This window comes from Sinohyriopsis cumingii, chromosome 2 (genome assembly GCF_028554795.1).
Source record: "Sinohyriopsis cumingii isolate HCF-2022 chromosome 2, ASM2855479v2, whole genome shotgun sequence".
In the NCBI taxonomy this organism is placed as follows: Eukaryota; Metazoa; Mollusca; class Bivalvia; order Unionida; family Unionidae; genus Sinohyriopsis; species Sinohyriopsis cumingii.
Window position 1 is genome coordinate 141475663 of NC_142962.1, and position 22391 is coordinate 141498053.

At 35.5% G+C, this 22391-nt stretch overlaps 1 protein-coding gene across 1 annotated transcript in view; it reads right to left on the reverse strand.

The window, feature by feature from the left end:
* Positions 1-19821, reverse strand: part of LOC149805960 (kelch-like protein 3) — a 66025-nt gene extending 46204 nt beyond the window's left edge. The window contains exons 1-4 of the mRNA XM_089950752.1: positions 19748-19821; positions 13267-13400; positions 7250-7478; positions 1182-1361 (exon numbers count right to left, since the gene is read on the reverse strand). Of these exons, the coding sequence (XP_089806878.1) occupies positions 1182-1361; positions 7250-7478; positions 13267-13367 (510 nt within the window). The 5' untranslated portion in view covers positions 13368-13400; positions 19748-19821. The remainder of the gene's footprint in view (positions 1-1181; positions 1362-7249; positions 7479-13266; positions 13401-19747) is intronic.
* Positions 19822-22391: the final 2570 nt, after the last annotated feature.

Genomic DNA, 22391 nt, shown 5'->3' on the forward strand with positions numbered 1-22391 from the left:
TTTGTCATCACAGATCGCTGCTGATAACAGTAAATAGTAATATGCCAGCCCGCAAGTATAAGAGTTGAACTGTATATTTTTAACAATAAATCAGTATCTATTGCTTTATGTTACTGCATCGTGACTCTCTTCTTGACTCTGCCACCAACCCCCTCTTATGACTGCAGGGTAATGAATATTCCGAAAATAAACAAGTTAACTTGCAGATTCCTCAAAGATTTAACATTTTGTTAATAAATTAAATGGAATGATTGTGAATACCAAAACTGCTTATGATTCATTAGATTGGCTAAGGAATTTACTCTCTGTCTCTCTATCTCCTTAACTTGCTCACTCCTTAAACAAATATGGATCATAATGATGAGTTAACTCATCCAGAATGAATGTGAATAACAAAACTGCTTATGATTCATTGGACTGGCTAAGGAATTTACTCTCTGTCTTTTTCTCTCTATGGGGCCCCGAGTGGCCAAGTGGTCTAAAGTGCTCTCCGTTACGAATCACTGCCATCTCACCTCTGTATGCGTGGGTTCGAGTCTAAGATTCGGCTAACATGGGTATGTGAGAAAGCTTGCCAGTAGCTTATCATGGGTCGGTGGTTCCTCCCGGGGTTTTCCAGGGTTCTTCCTCCACCATTAATACTGGCTGCCATGCATAGCCTATCGTGTGCTGAAATATGGCGTTAAACCCCACAACAACAACAACTTTCTCTCTTTCTCCTTAGTTTGCTAACTCCTTAAACAAATATGGAGAATAATGATGAGTTAACTCATCCTGCGATACATTTGCAATGGCCAGTTGCTACAGTACTATCAGCTACGTGTAACTTGTGTGGCTTCTCGGATTGGGCTTGGGATCTGATTACACTGGCACTGATAATGCTTTGTTCACCTGTATGCATCCATCCACTATGAAACTGATTATATGCAACAAAGAGATTTGTAAGTCTTCGTGTTTTCGCGAGTATATAGTCTTGAAGAGTCATCTAAATACATATAAATTTGTACAAATTGTAATTCTGGTCACACAGAAAAATCATCCACCCACCCATTTCCTTTCAGAAATGGATCATACAACTTTTTAAGTCCTATCCAGGACTGCGGACAGGGTAGGACAAATTATGGGGGACCACAACAGTCAGGGGGTCCACCGTTGTTTCAATTTATGATTCACTGTGATACTTGCGTGAAATGCTGCTCTAAGTAGGTACTGGCATATCTAAGAAGTTCAGTACAGGCATGTAGGTCAGCAAAAGCTTTGATACCCAAACAGTTAGATGGGTGCAGCTGAGACTGCAGAAATTCACAGCATGCATCTCTAACCTCAGTTATCTGAAGAATATTTGCTGCTGGTAGAAGAGTCTGCAAAGAAAATCACATTCCATTTTGTTTATCTAAAGAAAACACACCTGAAAAGAATGATGCATTTATGAAGACCAGAAATAACAATTTTGATCTGTAATCAATTTAATCCATAAGTCTGTCAATACTGTATATACTTGCTTATAAGTTGAGTCAAACTGCAAACAACAAAAATCCAGATCTGCCATACCATAATGCATCTGCAGATCAGGGTCTTTGTTGTTTTTCTACTGATTACTCCTAACAAAGTGCACAGACCCAGATCTGCTGGCAAATTATGCATAAGCATATCTGTCTCTGTGCAGTTTGCAATTCGACTCAACTTAAAAGCGTGCAAATCTGGTATATTGAAAAAAATCATGCTATACAATAGTTTTAAAACAAATTGCCAGAAAATACTGCATAAGCATGTCACCTAAGAAACACCTCAGATTACAGAAACTAATAATAGGAATTTCAAATTTTCAAACTACAGCGAAATCCTAACATTACATGTTTCATTATAATATGAATTTGGATACCATATATACTCATAAGTCAAGATAAACTGCAAACAAGAAAGACCCTGATCTGCCATAGCACAATGCACCTGCAGATCAGGGGCTATGCTGTTTTATTTTAAAGATTACTCCTAACAAACTGCACAGACCCAGATCTGCCATTACATAATGCGCTGGCAGATCTGGGTCTGTGCAGTTTGTAGTTGGACAGGTCTTATAAGTGCATATATACGGCATGCATGGTTACTGTGTGGGTCCCAAAATTTATAATCTTTCCAATGATTTTAGTACCAAAGTAAATGAGCATTTCATTTGTCAATCTGATTAAATATGTTATATTCTGGAAGAAAAAGGTTTGTCAGTGTTTAACTGAATAGTTTCTATTTGTTAATGTTTAATGCAAAGCTGTCAATAGTTTCTATTTGTTACTGTTCAATGCAAACCTGTCAATAGTCCATCACTTCACGTTGTTGACAGGTTATATCTGAAAGATATCAGCTTAACCTAATTTGTACTGGACCATCAACAACAACAACAATAATAACTCCCACCTGTCTTTGTATTCAATACACTATATAAACTGTTACAAAATACAGGGCAAATAACATACCACTAATGCCTGCATAGTCAATTGGCATATACATCCATGTACTAAACAATACCCTTGTTGAAATAATAGACCACTAATGCCTTCATAGTCAATTGGCATATACATCCATGTACTAAACAATACCCTTATTGAAATAATAGAACACTAATGCCTGCATAGTCAATTGGCATATACATCCATGTACTAAACAATACCCTTGTTGAAATAATAGACCACTAATGCCTGCATAGTCAAATGGCATATACATCCATGTACTAAACAATACCCTTGTTGAAATAATAGACCACTAATGCCTTCATAGTCAATTGGCATATACATCCATGTACTAAACAATACCCTTGTTGAAATAATAGACCACTAATGCCTGCATAGTCAAATGGCATATACATCCATGTACTAAACAATACCCTTATTGAAATAATAGACCACTAATGCCTTCATAGTCAATTGGCATATACATCCATGTACTAAACAATACCCTTATTGAAATAATAGAACACTAATGCCTTCATAGTCAAATGGCATATACATCCATGTACTAAACAATACCCTTATTGAAATAATAGACCACTAATGCCTTCATAGTCAAATGGCATATACATCCATGTACTAAACAATACCCTTATTGAAATAATAGAACACTAATGCCTGCATAGTCAATTGGCATATACATCCATGTACTAAACAATACCCTTGTTGAAATAATAGACCACTAATGCCTTCATAGTCAATTGGCATATACATCCATGTACTAAACAATACCCTTATTGAAATAATAGAACACTAATGCCTGCATAGTCAATTGGCATATACATCCATGTACTAAACAATACCCTTATTGAAATAATATACCACTAATGCCTGCATAGTCAATTGGCATATACATCCATGTACTAAACAATACCCTTATTGAAATAATAGAGCACTAATGCCTGCATAGTCAATTGGCATATACATCCATGTACTAAACAATACCCTTATTGAAATAATATACTACTAATGCCTTCATAGTCAATTGGCATATACATCCATGTACTAAACAATACCCTTGTTGAAATAACAGACCACTAATGCCTTCATAGTCAATTGGCATATACATCCATGTACTAAACAATACCCTTATTGAAATAATAGAACACTAATGCCTGCATAGTCAATTGGCATATACATCCATGTACTAAACAATACCCTTATTGAAATAATATACCACTAATGCCTGCATAGTCAATTGGCATATACATCCATGTACTAAACAATACCCTTATTGAAATAATATACTACTAATGCCTTCATAGCCAATTGGCATATACATCCATGTACTAAACAATACCCTTATTGAAATAATAGACCACTAATGCCTGCATAGTCAATTGGCATATACATCCATGTACTAAACAATACCCTTATTGAAATAATAGACCACTAATGCCTGCATAGTCAATTGGCATATACATCCATGTACTAAACAATACCCTTGTTGAAATAATAGACCACCAATGCCTGCATAGTCAATTGGCATATACATCCATGTACTAAACAATACCCTTGTTGAAATAATAGACCACTAATGCCTGCATAGTCAATTGGCATATACATCCATGTACTAAACAATACCCTTGTTGAAATAATAGACCACCAATGCCTGCATAGTCAATTGGCATATACATCCATGTACTAAACAATACCCTTGTTGAAATAATAGACCACTAATGCCTTCATAGTCAATTGGCATATACATAAATGTACTAAACAATACCCTTGTTGAAATAATAGACCACTAATGCCTTCATAGTCAATTGGCATATACATCTATGTACTAAACAATACCCTTGTTGAAATAGTAGACCACTAATGCCTTCATAGTCAATTGGCATATACATCCATGTACTAAACAATACCCTTGTTGAAATAATAGACCACTAATGCCTTCATAGTCAAATGGCATATACATCTATGTACTAAACAATATGCTTGTTGAAATAATAGACCACTAATGCCTTCATAGTCAATTGGCATATACATCCATGTACTAAACAATACCCTTGTTGAAATAATAGACCACTAATGCCTGCATAGTCAATTGGCATATACATCCATGTACTAAACAATACCCTTATTGAAATAATAGACCACTAATGCCTTCATAGTCAAATGGCATATACATCCATGTACTAAACAATACCCTTATTGAAATAATAGACCACTAATGCCTTCATAGTCAAATGGCATATACATCCATGTACTAAACAATACCCTTGTTGAAATAATAGACCACCAATGCCTTCATAGTCAATTGGCATATACATCCATGTACTAAACAATACCCTTGTTGAAATAATAGACCACTAATGCCTTCATAGTCAAATGGCATATACATCCATGTACTAAACAATACCCTTGTTGAAATAATAGACCACCAATGCCTTCATAGTCAATTGGCATATACATCCATGTACTAAACAATACCCTTGTTGAAATAATATACTACTAATGCCTTCATAGTCAATTGGCATATACATCTATGTACTAAACAATACCCTTGTTGAAATAATAGACCACTAATGCCTTCATAGTCAATTGGCATATACATCCATGTACTAAACAATACCCTTGTTGAAATAATAGACCACTAATGCCTGCATAGTCAATTGGCATATACATCCATGTACTAAACAATACCCTTATTGAAATAATAGACCACTAATGCCTTCATTGTCAAATGGCATATACATCTATGTACTAAACAATACCCTTGTTGAAATAATAGACCACTAATGCCTTCATAGTCAATTGGCATATACATCCATGTACTAAACAATACCCTTGTTGAAATAATAGACCACTAATGCCTGCATAGTCAATTGGCATATACATCCATGTACTAAACAATACCCTTATTGAAATAATATACCACTAATACCCTTGTTCAAAGATCATCACCCATATACATGTAGATACATTAATCAATGTACATAATACTCTAAATGCAAGTCATCAACATTAATCCCATTAGTTTTATTTGTTATTGAAATGTTTGTCCTCTAAGGTTACATTTCTTGTATTAAGAAAGTAAGAACTGCTTTCAATAATTTGGGTATTGTTATTTTAACAACTCTCATGTGCATTGTCTTCATTTAAGAATATATGCGATAGATGATATTTTGAAACCATATACATGACAATAGGCAAACTTTCATTTCTTGAAATGCATCCATGTTCACAGTTTATAGTTGTGTAAACTGACATTTATTCTTACAATATCTTAAAAATAATATCATCTTAAGATATTTACTTCAGCTAAGGTGTTTTTTCTACAGGAATAAATTTCTCTTTTTAATAAGAAACAAGTGTTGCATTATTTCTTAACATGAGGGTATTATTATATTGTCATGAGAAACATTTTATCATTGCAAGAAATGTCCAATTATCCTCTTACTTAAAATAAGAAATTTTAGCATACCAAATTATCTTGCAGCAAGAAACTGTCTTAAAGGTTTAATTTAAGAAATTTTTCTAACCTACAATCCCAAATTTACAACAGAGAAAATATTCCTATTATATGATGTCTTTTTTGTTACTAGGATTTCTGTCTTCCATCAAAAAAAATTTGGCAGTATTATGTAAGTGTTAAATATTGTCACTTCTTGTTCATTGGAAATGTATCAAAGTCACTGATTACAGATTTGATGGATAGGTATTTAATGTATACATGCATTCAGATCAGAGTTGAGGATCATTTATTTTAAACAAGTCTCACCAAAATCAAGCAAGTGAAGTGACAACAGATTGAGTAAAATCAGTGGGAATCCTGCTGGAATTTGTTCTAAATCAATTCCTATAAAATGTCTGGTCTTTACTTTGTATATTTGGGAAGTGACTGAAATTTATCATCAATTTGGTTACCCAGAATGATTCACAAATCTAAAAAGAATTATTTTAAAAGTATACTTAATAAAGATGAGATAGAATTGCTACGAATAATACATGTTTTCTTATCAAGTAAAAGAATTACCCGAGAGCCTTAAAAATACAACTTCGATTTCTTAATACAAAGAAAAAATGCCAAATTTATTTTTCAATCCATAAAGTCAATCAAACGTTACCACACAGAAATTGAACGCAAATTAATAAAGCAAACAGTGGACATAACTCCATAAAAATATTTTCTCAGAAAATGTTAAAAATCAATCATGGCCTAGGTCTTCATAATGTAAAGTCTCCTTACAAAATTTTATTCAATTAATGAAGTCCTTCACAAGCTATTGAGAAGAAATTAAATTGAAAGGTAAAGTTATGTATGTCCAACATGGGCCATTACTCCAAAAAAGTTGGTATAAAATGGTGAAAATTCAACTCGATCTTGGTCATGTTAATGTTAATCCAATACCAAATTTTGATTTCAATACATATATCCTTCCAACATTAATGCACAGGACATGAAGTCTATGACATGAGATGAATGACAGGCATTAATAACATATGCCCCCTCCATCGACAGGGTGGAAGTATAAACACATTGGAGAATGAAGGCCAAGCTCTGCATATTAAGCTAGCACTCAAATGATAAAAAAAAAATCAACCCAAGCCATATCAAACTTATTGATGATAATGCCATCACTACCAGAAACACAACTACTAGGTCTCACTAGCATGTGCTAAAAAGCAAGAGGTCAGAGTTCATTAGGTATATGCTAATTTGTAGACTAACAACAGACATGATTGAGAACAGACCTGAATAATCTTTAGTTTTATTCTTTGCAGGTAAATTCTGCATGTACCTGCACATTCTCCTCAGTCACATGGATCTCCGAAGTATAGACAAAGTCTATAAGCTGCACCAGAGCTTTAGGGTCAATCTCCTGCAAGGTAATTCTATCTGCCTTGGCTTCAGCAAGGTCTCCAGTGAACATGGCAAAAAAATACTGACTACAGGATGCAAGCACTACCTTGTGAGCATTGATCTCTGTCGTGTCAGCAACAAGCACCACATCACAAAGCTGTTGAGATCTGCAAATATCACATCTAATCTCATTCAACCAGACCTAACATGTGACTCCATGAGATCTCTGCCAAACAAAAATATGGTAAAAACCAAAGTTTTTCTTACAACAGTAAAACAAGGCTTTCCCAATTTTGAAAAGTGATTTAATTGGCTGATGAAATGATGTGATGCAAAACATCATTCTGATGACTGCATGACATGTTTCTCATTAACATTAATAATTTCACTGGATGACTGAAACATGCCCCCTGCATCAGAATTGAAATATAAAAAAGTCCTTTCAAGCTTTAAAAAAATGACAAAGGCATCAGTGATTGCTGAAAGTATGTCTTGACAAGTTTTGAGATGGCAAACTATTTTTGTTAGTTTGACCAAGACACCTTCTGTTGATAACAACAATCAATGAAATATTTTACCAGACCCTTGAATGTTGGAGATACACCGTAATGGAGCCACTGGAGAGTCTGGATGAATGACACACCCTCTAATTGATTTCTCAAAAGAGGTTATTGTGAATTCAAACAATGTCAGTAAAGAGAAGAAAGTTTTGTCATTGCATGATGCATATGCATTTCATAAGGAACTGGCCTAAATGCAAAACATTAAATCCGCAATAGTTGGGTATACAGTATACAAACAAGGTAAACTCTATATGCCATTCCACATTTGTAGCTGGGCATTAAAAACATACACATATCCTGAAAGAAAAGCATGTTGTCCTCTAAATGATCAAACTTGTAAAAAGGTTTTGCACTGTTTGTAATGTAAAAAAAACCTCCATGACTTATGTAAAAATAAGTGGAGACATTTTACATCAGGTGTGCTCTTAGAAGCTGAGGTTTGCCGGCCAGTCTTTATTACCAATTTTTGTTGCACAGCCATTCACTGAATTCTCTAAAACCTGAATGAAATCAACAAGTACATATCTCACATCTATAAAGCTTTTAATAGTCTCTAGCAGCCATTGTAAACATTGACTATCATCGAGAAAATAAATTAATACTGAAGTGATCTTGACTGACAAAATGCTGGCCCATGTAACCAGGTATGTAAGAGATAAAACAATAAAAAAGAACAATTTTTTATAGGATATCAAAGTGGAAGTACTATAAACAAGAGACCCTTGACAGGACTGATGCTCTACTAGCTGAAAAGAATTTTTCCTAGAATTCAAGACAATCATGGGGTGTGAAACCATTTCTGATATTCTTCAGGGCAAATATTTTCTTTCTTCAAATTAGACAAAGTGGTGGCCACATTAGATGCTAAATCAGAACTATTTTCAATTAGGATGAACTAGACATCATTGGAAGACTTTTGGCAAAAAACTCAACATGAATACGGCCATCCATTCATAATCAGTAGTGATAACAAGATTTTCAAGACAGTCATTGTAGTGGCCATACTGAAGGTATGATTGGCATCAACTTCATTTAGAACCTACTAAATCCTACAAGAGTTATTTTGGAAAAATCCCATGTTGATCTAAGCATTCATTCAGGACAAGCAGCAATAATGAGAGTTTAAGGATGTAAAATCAGTATCATTTTCATTCAGGACCAATTAAATCCCATAATTGGTCTTCTGCTAAAAATCCCATAATTAGTCTTCTGTTAAAAACCCAATGTTATGAATTCACATTTAGAAGGTCTGGTTTGGTACTTTACAGCACAGCAACACAAGCAGGTTACTTAGTGCCAAGGCAATTGGAGTGAAGTGCCTTGCCCATGGACACACCGTGGTTTCCATATAGGAACTCAGATCAGCACCATTTTTATTCAAGACCAACCAGACATTATAACAAGTCTGTCAAAATGGCCACATTGGTTTCCATATAGGAACTCAGATCAGCACCATTTTCATTCAGGACCAACCAGACATTATAACAAGACTGTCAAAATGGCCACATTGGTTTCCATATAGGAACTCACAGCAGCACAGTTTTCATTCAGGACCAACTAGACATTATAACAAGTCTGTCAAAATGGCCACATTGGTTTCCATATAGGAACTCAGATCAGCACCATTTTCATTCAGGACCAACTAGACATTAAAACAAGACTGTCAAAATGGCCACAATGGTTTCCATACAGGAACTCAGATCAACACCATTTTCATTCAGGACCAACTAGACATTATAACAAGTCTTTTGGTGAAAACCTGATGTCTATATGACCATCCATCTAGGATGAAAACAATAACAAGACTGTCAAAATGGCCATATTGGTTTTCATACAGGAACTCAGATCAGTACCATTTTCATTAAGGACCAACTAGTAATTGTATAAAGTCTTTTAGTAAAAACCTCATGCTGATATGATTATCCATTAAGCAGAAGTAGCAACAACAAGAATTTCAAGATGGCTGCCATGGGGTCCCCATTTGATGTGAGATCAGCAGCATTTTCATTTAGGACCAATTAAGCATCATTCATAAGAAGTATTCTGGTGAAAACCCCATATCTCTATGACTATCTATTTATGAAAAGTACCAATAATAAGAATTTCAAGATGGCTAGCATGGCATACATACTGGACATCAAATCAGCACCATTTTCATTTAGAACCAACCAGATATCATAAGAAATCTTTTAATGAAAACTTGATGTTGATAAAGTAAAACCTGTCTTGTGAGATAACGTTTTCTGCCAACAAAAAGTATTTTGTGAGGACAGGTAGGTTTGTGCACAATAACCATTTTTCAAAGTTTAGAACTCATCAACCTGCATCCACTCACAAGATTATAAGGTATAACAGTATGTATAAGGGTTGTAATAAATCTATGTGGCCATGAGCTAAACGTAAAAACGTAACCAAAGCCAGCACAATATCAAATTTTAGTCACAGTGACCTTCTTTTGTTGTATGGTGTCATATGAAAAGAAATGCATACAGTCATCTAACTTGAATCATGACCAGAGCATGAGAATTTAACCTAAGACAGTTAAGTGTGAAATATGGATCACAGTGACCTACTTTGGTGATGAGGCTGTATTACTCCTCAAGATGCATCTCCTCACCAAGTTTCATAATTCTAGGTATAAAAAGTATGTATAATGAGTGCAAAAAACCTATGTGAATAATTAACCAAAAATGTAAATCTAAGGTACAGGTGTGTACATAGTTAGCTGCTTCAGCACCTCCCCACTGGGTAGGTTGCAATGAAACCCACTCCAAAATGATTGCATAGGACCTAGGAAGAAAGAATGGTTGAGATGTAGTGAGGGTTTACATCCAAATGTGTTGATGCCTACAACATCAATACCAATGTGCAGGTACAGTATGGTGTGTACTATTAAAAAAATCTTGTTTATATCAATGCATAGCTTCAGCAATGGCTGGCTAGATATAAGTTTTCTATACATTGTTTACTCATAACATCCACTTCATAGTTACTATAAGCAATGCTTCAATGATTTATCTGTATCAGCAGTCAAAAATTGGCCTTCCTTCACGTAACTTATTAGAATTAATAATTTAGCATTCGCTTCATAAGTATTAATGCTTTAATTTTTTTTACTGTACAGGCTACATGTTCCCTTTTATAGGAAATAGTCAGTGTGTAGCTCTGCACAGACACTCCTAAGTTCATAAAGCAGGATGTGTGCTGCACTATACCTGTATATATTGTCTGCTCTATTTTTGTCTTACAGATTTAGACTGTGTGCAAGACCACTATTTATATGTAGCTTACTCTAGTTGTGATTCTTTTCATGGGATTTGGCACCACTCTCAGTATTGATGGGAGATCACTCTAACTGCCACCTATGTGGGCTGATAACTTGTAGCTTTTTAGCTAAAAGTTTTAATCTTTGAGTGCTTGATTCGCAAGGTAGTAGTAGTTCTCCTAAATTAAAGGTACAGTAGTCCCCCTCTTGAATGGCCCCCCTGACCAGCGGCCACCAGCTCCTTATGGCCAGAATCCGTTGGCACCGACGAGTTTGTTTTCAAAAGTACCCCTCATGAAAGGCCACCCAGTTAACGCGACCAGTATATTAGTGCAATAATATAAAATTTATCCCTCACAAGCGGCTGTATTTTATTTTAATATATATCCAGAACCTATATTATTTTCATAATGTGTGTTAAGTAATCCGATTTCTGTTTCCCGATGTCAGGTTATTGTTACTGATAGAGGTTTGACTAAAGTGCATGTACCACTAAGGTTAATATTATATCATTTACGCATTAATGAGAAGCAACATTTATTCCATAAAGCTGAGAAAGACTCAAATTTTAATCCATACAGAAGGTTAAGTACATGTAATCCGATTAGCCTTATTGCTGTGTTATCATGAGATGTCCGGTTTAGTCACCCTGATAATTGTTAAGATTACAATTATTGAACAGTAGTTACAGTAACAGCTGAGAAGTGGCAGTATCGATGTACAATACACAAGTCAGGGGGAAAATGGTTTGATAGCCTTTATGGCTTCCCTTAGTAAGATGTTGCGCTTGTTCACTTTGATAGTTAGTGGCTATTACTACTGACAATATTTGTCAAGATTACAAATCCTAACGGCCGCGAGGTCAAATCTGCGTGATGTTAATGGTACATAATGAAGCCGTTTTGGCTTCTCTCACTTAGTGTAAAGAAATGTATCAAAACAATAGGGTACCAGACTATGACTAACGAATCAAGTGACAAGTTCACTTCCTTTAAAAACACATGGCAATTTGTTTAAATGCATTAAAAATTGTTTTATCAGTCTTGTAGTTGGCAAATGGAATAACGTACTAAAAAAAGGTCAACATGTCATCGAGGAAAAGAAAAATTCTCAGTATAGAAGAGAAAGTGAAAGAAATTCAACTGACCAAAAACAGGAGGGGGTCAAGGATCCTTGCAGAAAACTATGATCAGTAAACAATTCTGCAGAAATGGGAAGTTGGAATGGATGGAGAAAGGAAGATTGTTTGAGCCAGGAGATGTTTGTATCCTGATTTGAATGACAAGGTTTTTGAATGGTTTTGCACTGCACGTGCTAAGAAAATTCCACTCACTAGTCAAATGAACCAAGAAAAAGCAACAATTTTGTCAGTTGAAATGTGATATGACGACTTTACCACAAGTAACGTTTGCACAGATTTCAAGTCCGACACAATATTAAGTGTTCTGTCCTTAGTGGAGAATCAGCTGATGATAATAATGAAGTTGTTGAAGATTGGAACAAAAGACTAAATGATATATGCAGGGGATATGACAGCAAGGATATATTTAATTGTGACGAGACTGGTTTGTTTTTTTAGACTGTTATCAACAAAGTGACAGATAATGTGATCTGTATCATAATTATAAAGACAGTTTTAAAACTATATCAACGGTTATTCATAACATTCTTTTGAAAATGATGAAACAGTTTGTTTTCTATTTATTTCACAACATGCATGTGATTTTTAAATGAAAATATTAAATGTTTAAGAATTAAATGTACTTGTGACTTTCTTCATATGTATTTACTATTCACATTTGTCATCCCCCTCTAGAAAGGCAAACCTCATTATAAGGCCACTTCCCTGCTGCAATAGGAGTGGTCTTATAAGAGAGGGACTACTGTGTTATGATCGGGTAACATATTTGAAGAAGAAACAACAAACCCTAAATGCAAAATGCTTAAGCCATAAGGATAATTGTTTCAATATCGCACAGATAAAGTACATGATGAACTTGACTGTATACAATTATACCATAAATCTTGTGTATTAAAGAGGCATGCACAAATTATATGAATACGGCATAATCAAAGAGAATTTAGTGTGCTGAATATTTTCATTGGATTATTAAAGAAATTAAATACCGTCTCATCATATTAAGAGTCTCAAAAGCTCTGTTTGTGTGATGTGGGTGCCTAAACCCAGGATGCTCCCGCAGAGTTAGAATCTTTGGCCTGACATCCATGGCCCAATGTTAATGCCACAAAACACACGCATCCTAAAAAAGACAAAGTCTCAATAAAATGATAAATCACTGATTTAATTAATTGGAATACTGTGAATATATTCATAAATTTTATTTAAAATTTGTTAGCTTTTATATGGTGCAAGAACTCGTTACCATATAAACTCACTTATAAGTCATGTCCAACTACAAACAAGATGGACCCTCATTTACCATTGCACAATGCACCAGCAGATCAGAGTCTATGTTGTTTGTTTTTCTGATTACTCCTAACTCCTATCTATCTATCTACCTGCTATGACAAGGTATAAATGACAAAGACCGCTATAGTGGCCTAGTGGTTAGAGCATCCTCCTTGGATGCGGGAGGTTGTGGGTTCAATCCCCAGCTGAGTCATACCAAGGACTTACAAAAATGGTACTAACAGCTGCCTCGCTTGGCGCTCAGCATTAAGAGGTTAGTGTTAGGACTGGTTGGTCTGGTGTCAGGATAATGTGACTGGGTGGGACATCATGCTACATGTCTATGGCATGATGCCCCAGTGCTAGACATCACTATAGACTGCCACACTGCAGACCTTGTAGCAATATGACTGAAAAATTGTTAAAGCTACGTTAAAAATCCAAACAAAACACACACACTCTCAAAACAAACTGGCACATTATGCAATAGCAGATTGAGGTCCGTGAGGTTTCCAGTTGGACTTGACTTATAAAAGTAGTAGTTAAGGATTAAATAAAAATAAATTACGGACAAAAGTTTCAATGTTTGAATCTGCTTCCTTTACCAACTATAAGCTGAATTACACTGGACAACAAATTTTTACAAAAGTCATGTTACTGAAATAAAATTAGTCAATTCTTATCAATTTTTATGTGCTGAACACGAATATGACAGTCAAATTGCAAAATTGGCTCTAGTTTTTTTGTAATCTGCAAGAAATTAATGTTTACATAACGAAATGCATTCCAATAGTAAAAGGTCAACTGTAATAGCCTACCTATAAAAAATCAAGTCATTGACTACATCTTAGATTTCTTCGCCTGTCTCTTGTACAGCTGTTCGGGAGCATCTCTGAGGAGTGTCCAGCAGTAGTCAGCCAGCATTGTAGTGGACCATTTTCCCTGGTATCTTTGTTCCATTGTTGCGATATCTTGATGAAAACGTTCGCCGTGTTCATCACTAACAATACCACAGTTGCTAGGAAAGAAATCCAAATGGGAATGAAGGAAGTGAATCTTTAGAGACATATTGCAGCCAAGTTTCTTATACTTCATCAACATGTCTTCTACTAGTTCCTTATAGTTTTCTGCCCTAACATTTCCGAGGAAGTTTGTAGAAACTAGGCGAAAAGCATTCCATGCTTGTTTCGCGTCACCTTCCAGCAAGTTGTTGAACCGGTCATCTTTGAAAAGCTCTCGAATCTGAGGACCCACAAAAACTCCCTCTTTAATCTTTGCTTCGCTGAGTCGAGGGAATTTTTCATGCAGGTATCGGAATGCTGGCAAAGTCCGGTCAATGGCTTTCACGAAGTTCTTCATCAAACCTAGTTTGATGTGAAGGGGTGGTAGCAAGATTTTCTGAGCCTCAACCAGAGCTGGGTGTTGGATATTCTTCTCTCCAATGGCTACATTCTGCCAGTGAGTCCATTCCTTCCTCATGTAGTGCATTTCCCTTGCTCGGCTATCCCACTCGCATAAGAAACACATGTATTTTGTATATCCTTGCTGCAGTCCCATTAAAAGGGCAACTACCTTCAAATCACCACAGAGGTGCCAGCTGTACTTGTTATACTCAATGGAATTCAGTAGCTGCCTTAAGTTATCGTATGTCTCTTTCATGTGGACAGCATACGCTACTGGAATAGATGGAAGAATGTTTCCATTGTGCAAAAGCACAGCCTTGAGACTCAGTTTCGAAGAGTCCACAAATAGTCTCCATTCTTGTGGGTCATGAGTGATTTTTAAAGCATTCATGAGGCCCTCAATATCGGAACAGAATATCAGATTACTTTCCTTTCTGAAGAAAGGCTCCAATTGCTGGTGGCGCTTTCGATATGCAGTAATTGTGACATCTTCTTCTAGAAGATTCCATTGTTGGAGTCTTGATCCTAGCAATTCTGCCTTGTTCTTTGATAAGTCCAAATCACGAATCAGGTCATTTAGTTCTTCCTGTGTTATTCTGTGTGGGGTTGATGATGCACCACAGTGAAAATCTGGATCACTGCATGCTGATGGACCAGGAGAAGAACAGGTCGACTCACCTTTGTCTTCGTCAGATGAATCAAGAGAATATTCTGCTGGAGGTTCTGGAATAGGAAGTCCCTCACCATGTGGAACTGGTCTCAATGCAGACGGAATGTTTGGGTAGACTATTCTCGACTTCTTTCGCTTCGTTATTCCGCCGGAAAGAGGAGGAACCAAGCAGAAGTAACAGTCATTTAGGTGGTTGCTTGGCTCTCTCCACACCATTGGGACTGCAAACGGCATTGATGACCTTTTGCAATTCAACCACTGTGAAAGCTGTGTTGTACATGTAGCACAGCATATATGCGGAGCCCAAGGCTTGTCTTGGTCACCAACCTTGCATCCGAAGTAAAGATGATATGCCTTCTTCACTTGAGAATTGATACTTTTCTTCTGGTTGGCAAATGTCACTTCCCCACAAATATAGCAAAAATTGTCCGCGGTATTAACACACTTTCGAGGCATTACTGTTCTTTATTGTACGTAAATGGATAAAATAATAAGTTTTATGTAACAGTAGCTTGAACTGTCTCGCACAACGTCTAAAATATTTTAAATGCTGAACCTATCTGATTGGGCTTTATATAGTACACTGCTTACGTCAGCTTCAGCAGCCGCCTGGCATTAGTATAATAGGCCTACACATGTATAGTACACTGCTGACGTCAACTTACTTCAGCAGCCGCATGGCATTAGTATTGCATTGCATCAGAAAATGATGCAATCGACTGTGGATGATGTGAGCATGATGGTATTATGCAATGTTACATCATTATTCCGGATGTTGCTGCAGTCCTACTGGAGAAATTTACACAGTGAAACATAGAAAATGAGGTATATGAATATCTTCAAAACGAGAGCCAATACAAATTTTTCACGGTTATATTCGTGTTCGGCACACCAAAATACTACAGATTAGGGCCTTTTCAAGTCAGTAATGATTTCACTGTTGACCAGTGTTACCAAAGCAAATAAAAACAAACCAGAAAAGACTGAAAAATAACTGAAACAAAAGAAATGAATGTACAAAATCTGTATTGTTTGAGATCTTAGAGTGTGTTTATTATTTATCTACTTAACAAGACTAACCAAATAATAATTCCAAAAGCAATTATAATCAGGCACATATATCATTTTCCCTCATTCTCACCGATGACTACTTAAATCAGTCAATGTTTAGGTAATACCATGCATATGGTAATGAACTCTGTTTTGTATATTTCCACTTTATATTTTTTAAACTCTTTATTTGCATCTGTTTCACCGTCAAAAACATACTTAAAGTAACAACTTTGGACTCCATTTTGGTACTGGCATATTTACTTGAGTACCACTTCAAACTTTATTAGACTGCACTATATTCATGTTTACAATTATTCTTGTATACAAGTGAACATGAGAATATCCTTTGCATTTAATATCCTTAAACTCCTCCTATACTGTTCGAACTAGACACCTGAAACTTAAGTCAATGATAGTTCTATGGCCATAAATTATGTTAACTATTCTAATCACACCTTGTAAAAGGGTGGAGGGAAAGAGGAAGTGATTTTACATAAATCCAAAATAACTGATGAGCTGCATGTCTCCACTGTCAATATATGTGATCATTGTCCCAAGTGTCAACATGTCGACAGGAATCAGACAAGAACTGAGCCTGTGGTTAACAGTATATATCTGAACTATGGACAGCCCCATTGAACAGCTATACAATGTTTCAGCCAGAAAGTTTTGGGGTGGGGTAACCATAAGGGCAGTTTCTTGCAAGGGACATTTGTCAAAAAAAACCTTTGCATTGCTATCTTCTTCAAGAGTATGTTGACAATTTAGACAGAATACAGTGCACTGATAACTTTCTACACACTATCAGCAAATCTGGTTTCTGTCAAAGCTCTAGACATTTAATTGGAACGCAATGGCTTAGAAGAGTCATGTGATTCTTGGCATAATGATACAATGGCTATTATAATTAATAAGAATAAAATGTTAATTGATGTTAGTGCACATGTACATAAGTTCAAAACTGTCAGGTAAATAAACAATGAAAATTACAACTGCCACATAACTTCTCTATCTCCAGAATGTAGCATAAATTTTTTTGAAGCAAAAGGACTTAGAGATTAAGAAATGTACCAACCTTGCTAATCTTCACTAGTCCCTCACATAAAACATACAAGATTTTACACCTCTGCATTTTATTTCACCAATATCGCTATCTTTCAAACACATGTTCACTAATAACATGTCTTCTAGGGTTCTTTTCTTTTATTGGAATTAGATTAATGAGGTTATTATTGCCATAACTGGAAAAGTCAAAAGTGTCAACCTTTGAACAAATGCCACAAAATGGTAAGGACTAAAGGTTCCTTTTGGGTTTTATGAACAAAATCTAGATTATGCTCTCAATATTTTGGCTTTGATACTTATTATTAATTAAAGAACAAATGAAGTCATCTTTGGAGTTAGTCAACTTTAATGAGATATATATACATCCAATCCAGACTGCTTGTAGTAATTCCTTTGATGTTATAGTTAAGTTTGAGTGAGAACAAAGACATGCCCATTTGGATTAATCCAATTAGAAAAATGGTTTGCATTCAATTAAGCAAGTTTTCAAGTTTGAAAACAATCAAAATAACCATTTTAACAAGTGAGTCATGGAAATGTACTTAATAGTTTTTATAGATATTCCTTTTTCAGTTTAAAAAGTCAGAGACACACACTGAAGTTGATAGGGTGTCAAGTTGCAAGATCAGCTTTCCATATATTTTCAATATATTAACATTAAAATTAGTTTTAACCATTCATTTAAAAGAAACTACCACCTATATTGTTCTAACATGAAGAACTTGTCATTCAGTGTACTGTATATTCTTGTTTATAAGTCAGGTCAACCTGTAAATAACAAAGATCCTGATCTGAAAGAGCATAATGCACATGCAGATCTATATCTATGCTGTTAGTTCTACTGATTACTCCTAACAAACTGCACAGGCTCAGATGTGCCAGCACATACTGTGCTGGCACATCTGGATTGATGAAGTTTGCATTTGGACTTGTCTTATAAGAGAGTATATATGTTAATTGTAAAACAGTAATTAGAGCAAATAGACAAATAACCAATATTAAAAATTGTAGATGGTACATGTGTTTGAATGCTTTCTGTTAATTTATTTCAAAAGATATCATAAAATGTTCCTTTCCTAATTATGCACACTCAAAATAGGCAAGAAAACCCATTCCATTTTGAAAGTAGCATTTAATTTCAACTTGTGTATGGCTGAAGAATATGGTATTTCATGCAAAAATTGAGAGGGGGGTGCGCTTGGTTAAAAAATAAGCAAAGGCTTCATATGTATCTAAGCCATAGAAAAAGTTGATTTCTTCTTACAGATGAATGTTCACAAAACATTTCTATATAACCATATATAGGAAATATGCTCATTTCAGCTGTAAATAACATGAAGTCAATAAAAGACCCTTTTCAGTTCCAGTTAGGTTTACCTCCCTTGTGAAAGGTGTCTGATATCTTTTGGGTCAACCTGCAACCTGCATCTTTGACATTATTTAAAGGGATGGAATTTGTCACATATTATGAGACTGGACTATAAATACATTAATTATTCTGCAGATAATATTGGTTATTTACAAAATTATTCTTTGTTTTCGATATTTAGACACTTGAAATCATTCAATTTTTAATGGAGATAATGTTTCTATTACATTTGCTAATGAAGATGACCCAGAAGATGTCCGATAGTGAATTAAAGGGAAGTAATTATAAAAGTTTATGACATTATGTGCAAAGTATCTATTTACAAAGTGACCCAATACCAGTTTTAAAAATAGTGGACAGTACATGTGTTAGAATACTTCCAGTGAATTTATTTCAAAACACAGCAGAAAGATGGTTTAATAGTTTAATTCTGCATACTCATTATGCAGAAAAGATTCCAATTCTTAAGAAAAAATCCTCTGTTGCTAATAACATCGGAAGCCAATATCCAAGGAAGGCGATAGTATATTCAATTATGTTTAGCCATTTTATCTACATTCTACAAGCCTATCCAATTAAAAGAGTAAGAATAATAAGTAATATTGTAAAAGATGTGTCCATATTATAGGGTCACTTACAAGGCGCGCAAAAATATCCTTTAGGCATTATCCAAGAATATTTTTTTTTACCTCCGGAGATACCGGAAGAATGCTTGCCAATCTTAAATAGAGCCACACGGTTAAGATCCCGTTATCAATGTTTGTTTCACGCAGACAAATCCGGGTTGGTATCGGCGGGGCGACTTTGAATAATTGTAGAGGGTCAGATGCCTTCGATATTTGTTAAAAAGCCAATTTTGATAGAAGAGAATCGTGTGTGACCATGCTGACAACATTTCTTCAAATTTCTAAATTTATCATGATTAGCGGAACTTCGTGTCCTGCACTCCAGTGCCAATGCAGTTTCAGAGTCTTCAACACACAGTACTAATTTAGTTCCCATGCAAACACCATAATATTTTAAAAAATCAATGACTTAAATTTCGGAGAGCTCATGATTAAACCTATAATTATCAATATAGATGCATCCTGGATGACAGCTTCTGTTTAGAGAAAAGGATTTCAGCTGCAGTAATTTCTGGACCTACGTGTGTTTGAAACAGGTGCTTTCGATTCCGCACCAAACGATCAGGTGTTAATTTCAGTAATGAGTGTTTCAAACTCAAGACTATTAAAATACCGATGTTCCATCAATAAAACAGCTAGGACAAACTCTCAAACGATTTTTTTTATTATACTAAACTAACATTTGTTATCAACCAGTCCAGGCCAGTCAAACTTATATATACTCTATTTTATCTTCATGGATTTCAAGACTGGCTCCCATATATTTTCCATACAATTAGTACCGTGAGTCCTGAAATGAGGGTAAGGACGGGGAGGATGTCAGTCGGTCCCAATACCATATACCACCACTCATTCATTCATTTGCTCTTCAATGCGTTCATGTGGTGCTCATTTCTAGACTCGTTCCCATTTTTTCCCCATACCATTAGTACAGTGAATCTTGAAATGAGTATAATGGCGGGGAGGGGGATGTCGGTCGCATGACCTTATAACACCACTCATTCATTTGCTTTTTATTGCTTTCATATGATGTTCATCATTCTTTCAGGAACTTAAGGGAGTGTCTTTACCTCGTAAATTGTACTATTGTTTATCCGTAAAATATGAAATTTCGATGCTTAAATTTTACCATTAAGCTTATAAAAAAAAGCAGTCCCCCTCTGTCTGTCTGCCTCTCTCTCTCTCTCTCTCTCTATCTATCTCTCTCTCTCTCACACACACACACACACACACACACACAGAGCAAGCGATGAGCGGGGCCACCAAGCAAACAAACTGCATTGCGAAGGTTATTTCCTGAAAGCGCGGGGCTCAAGGCGGTTGCCTCGTTTGCCTTTCCCTAGGGCCGGGCCTGGTACAATTATACAATTTCTAATTATGATCATTGACGGTGTGATGAAGGTAGAGATATGATTTCGATTTCTAACAAGAAACGAATGACTATGTGATTAGAAGATTTTTTTATGGATTGAGAGACAAATGGGAATTAAAATTAGCTCATAAGGGGACAAACGGGAATCCTATGTCACATTTGTCCATTGGTTTAACATAGGAATGGTATTATTGGGACAAAAGTGTTTGTGGAGACAGATGGAGCTATTGTTACTGGTGGCTGGCCTCAGTTGGAGTGACATGGAATTTTTTTTAGAACTGACCTCGTTATGAGCCATCGTAGGTACGTATGAAAAATCATATGTTAAATTTGTCCACAGGTTTAACATGGAATGGTATTGTAGGGACAAACATATTTATAATGACAAACGTGTTTATTGGGGAAAATAGTGTTTATGGGGACAATGGAAAATATAATGGTAACTTTGTAATTGTTATAACACATTCCCATACAGAAAAAATTATGGGAACGTACGGAAAATATAAACATTTTTAGATACTATCCAAAGAGCATTTTTTAATTACTCTTCAGCACGCACTTTTTATTACAATTCAAACAGGCTTTTTTATATTACAATCTAAATACACTATATATATATATATATATATATATATATATATATATATATATATATATATATATATATATATATATATATATATATATATATATATATATATACAATCCAGCACCGACTTTTTTTATTACTATCCAAAACTAATAAGGGTCTACGGGAATGTAACGGAAAATAAATGTCGAATGTGTATTGCTTCCAAGAAAAGGTTGTGATGTTAAAATGTTATGAAATCACACAAACATACTATCCAAAACACGACTTATACTATCTAACACCCCAAACAGACTATCCAAAACGTCATGTCTTGTGTCTTGTTGTTGTTGTTGCTGTGGGGTTTAACGCCATTTTGCAGCACATGACAGGCTATACATGGCTGCCAGTATTAATGGTGGAGGAAGAACCAGAGAAAACCCCGGAAAGAACCACCGACCCACGAGAAGCTACTGGCAAGCTTTCTCACATACCCACATCGGCTGAATCTTAGACTCGAACCGCCGCAGACAGAGGTGAGATGGCAGTGATCCGTAACGAAGAGCGCTTTAGACCACTCGGCCACTTGGGGCCCCTGTCTTGTGTCTAAAATCACAACAACTACTATCAGATGAAAGGAATATGATATTAAAGAAAGAATGAAATCACACAAACATGATATCCAAAACATCACCTCTACTACCCAGTATCCCATA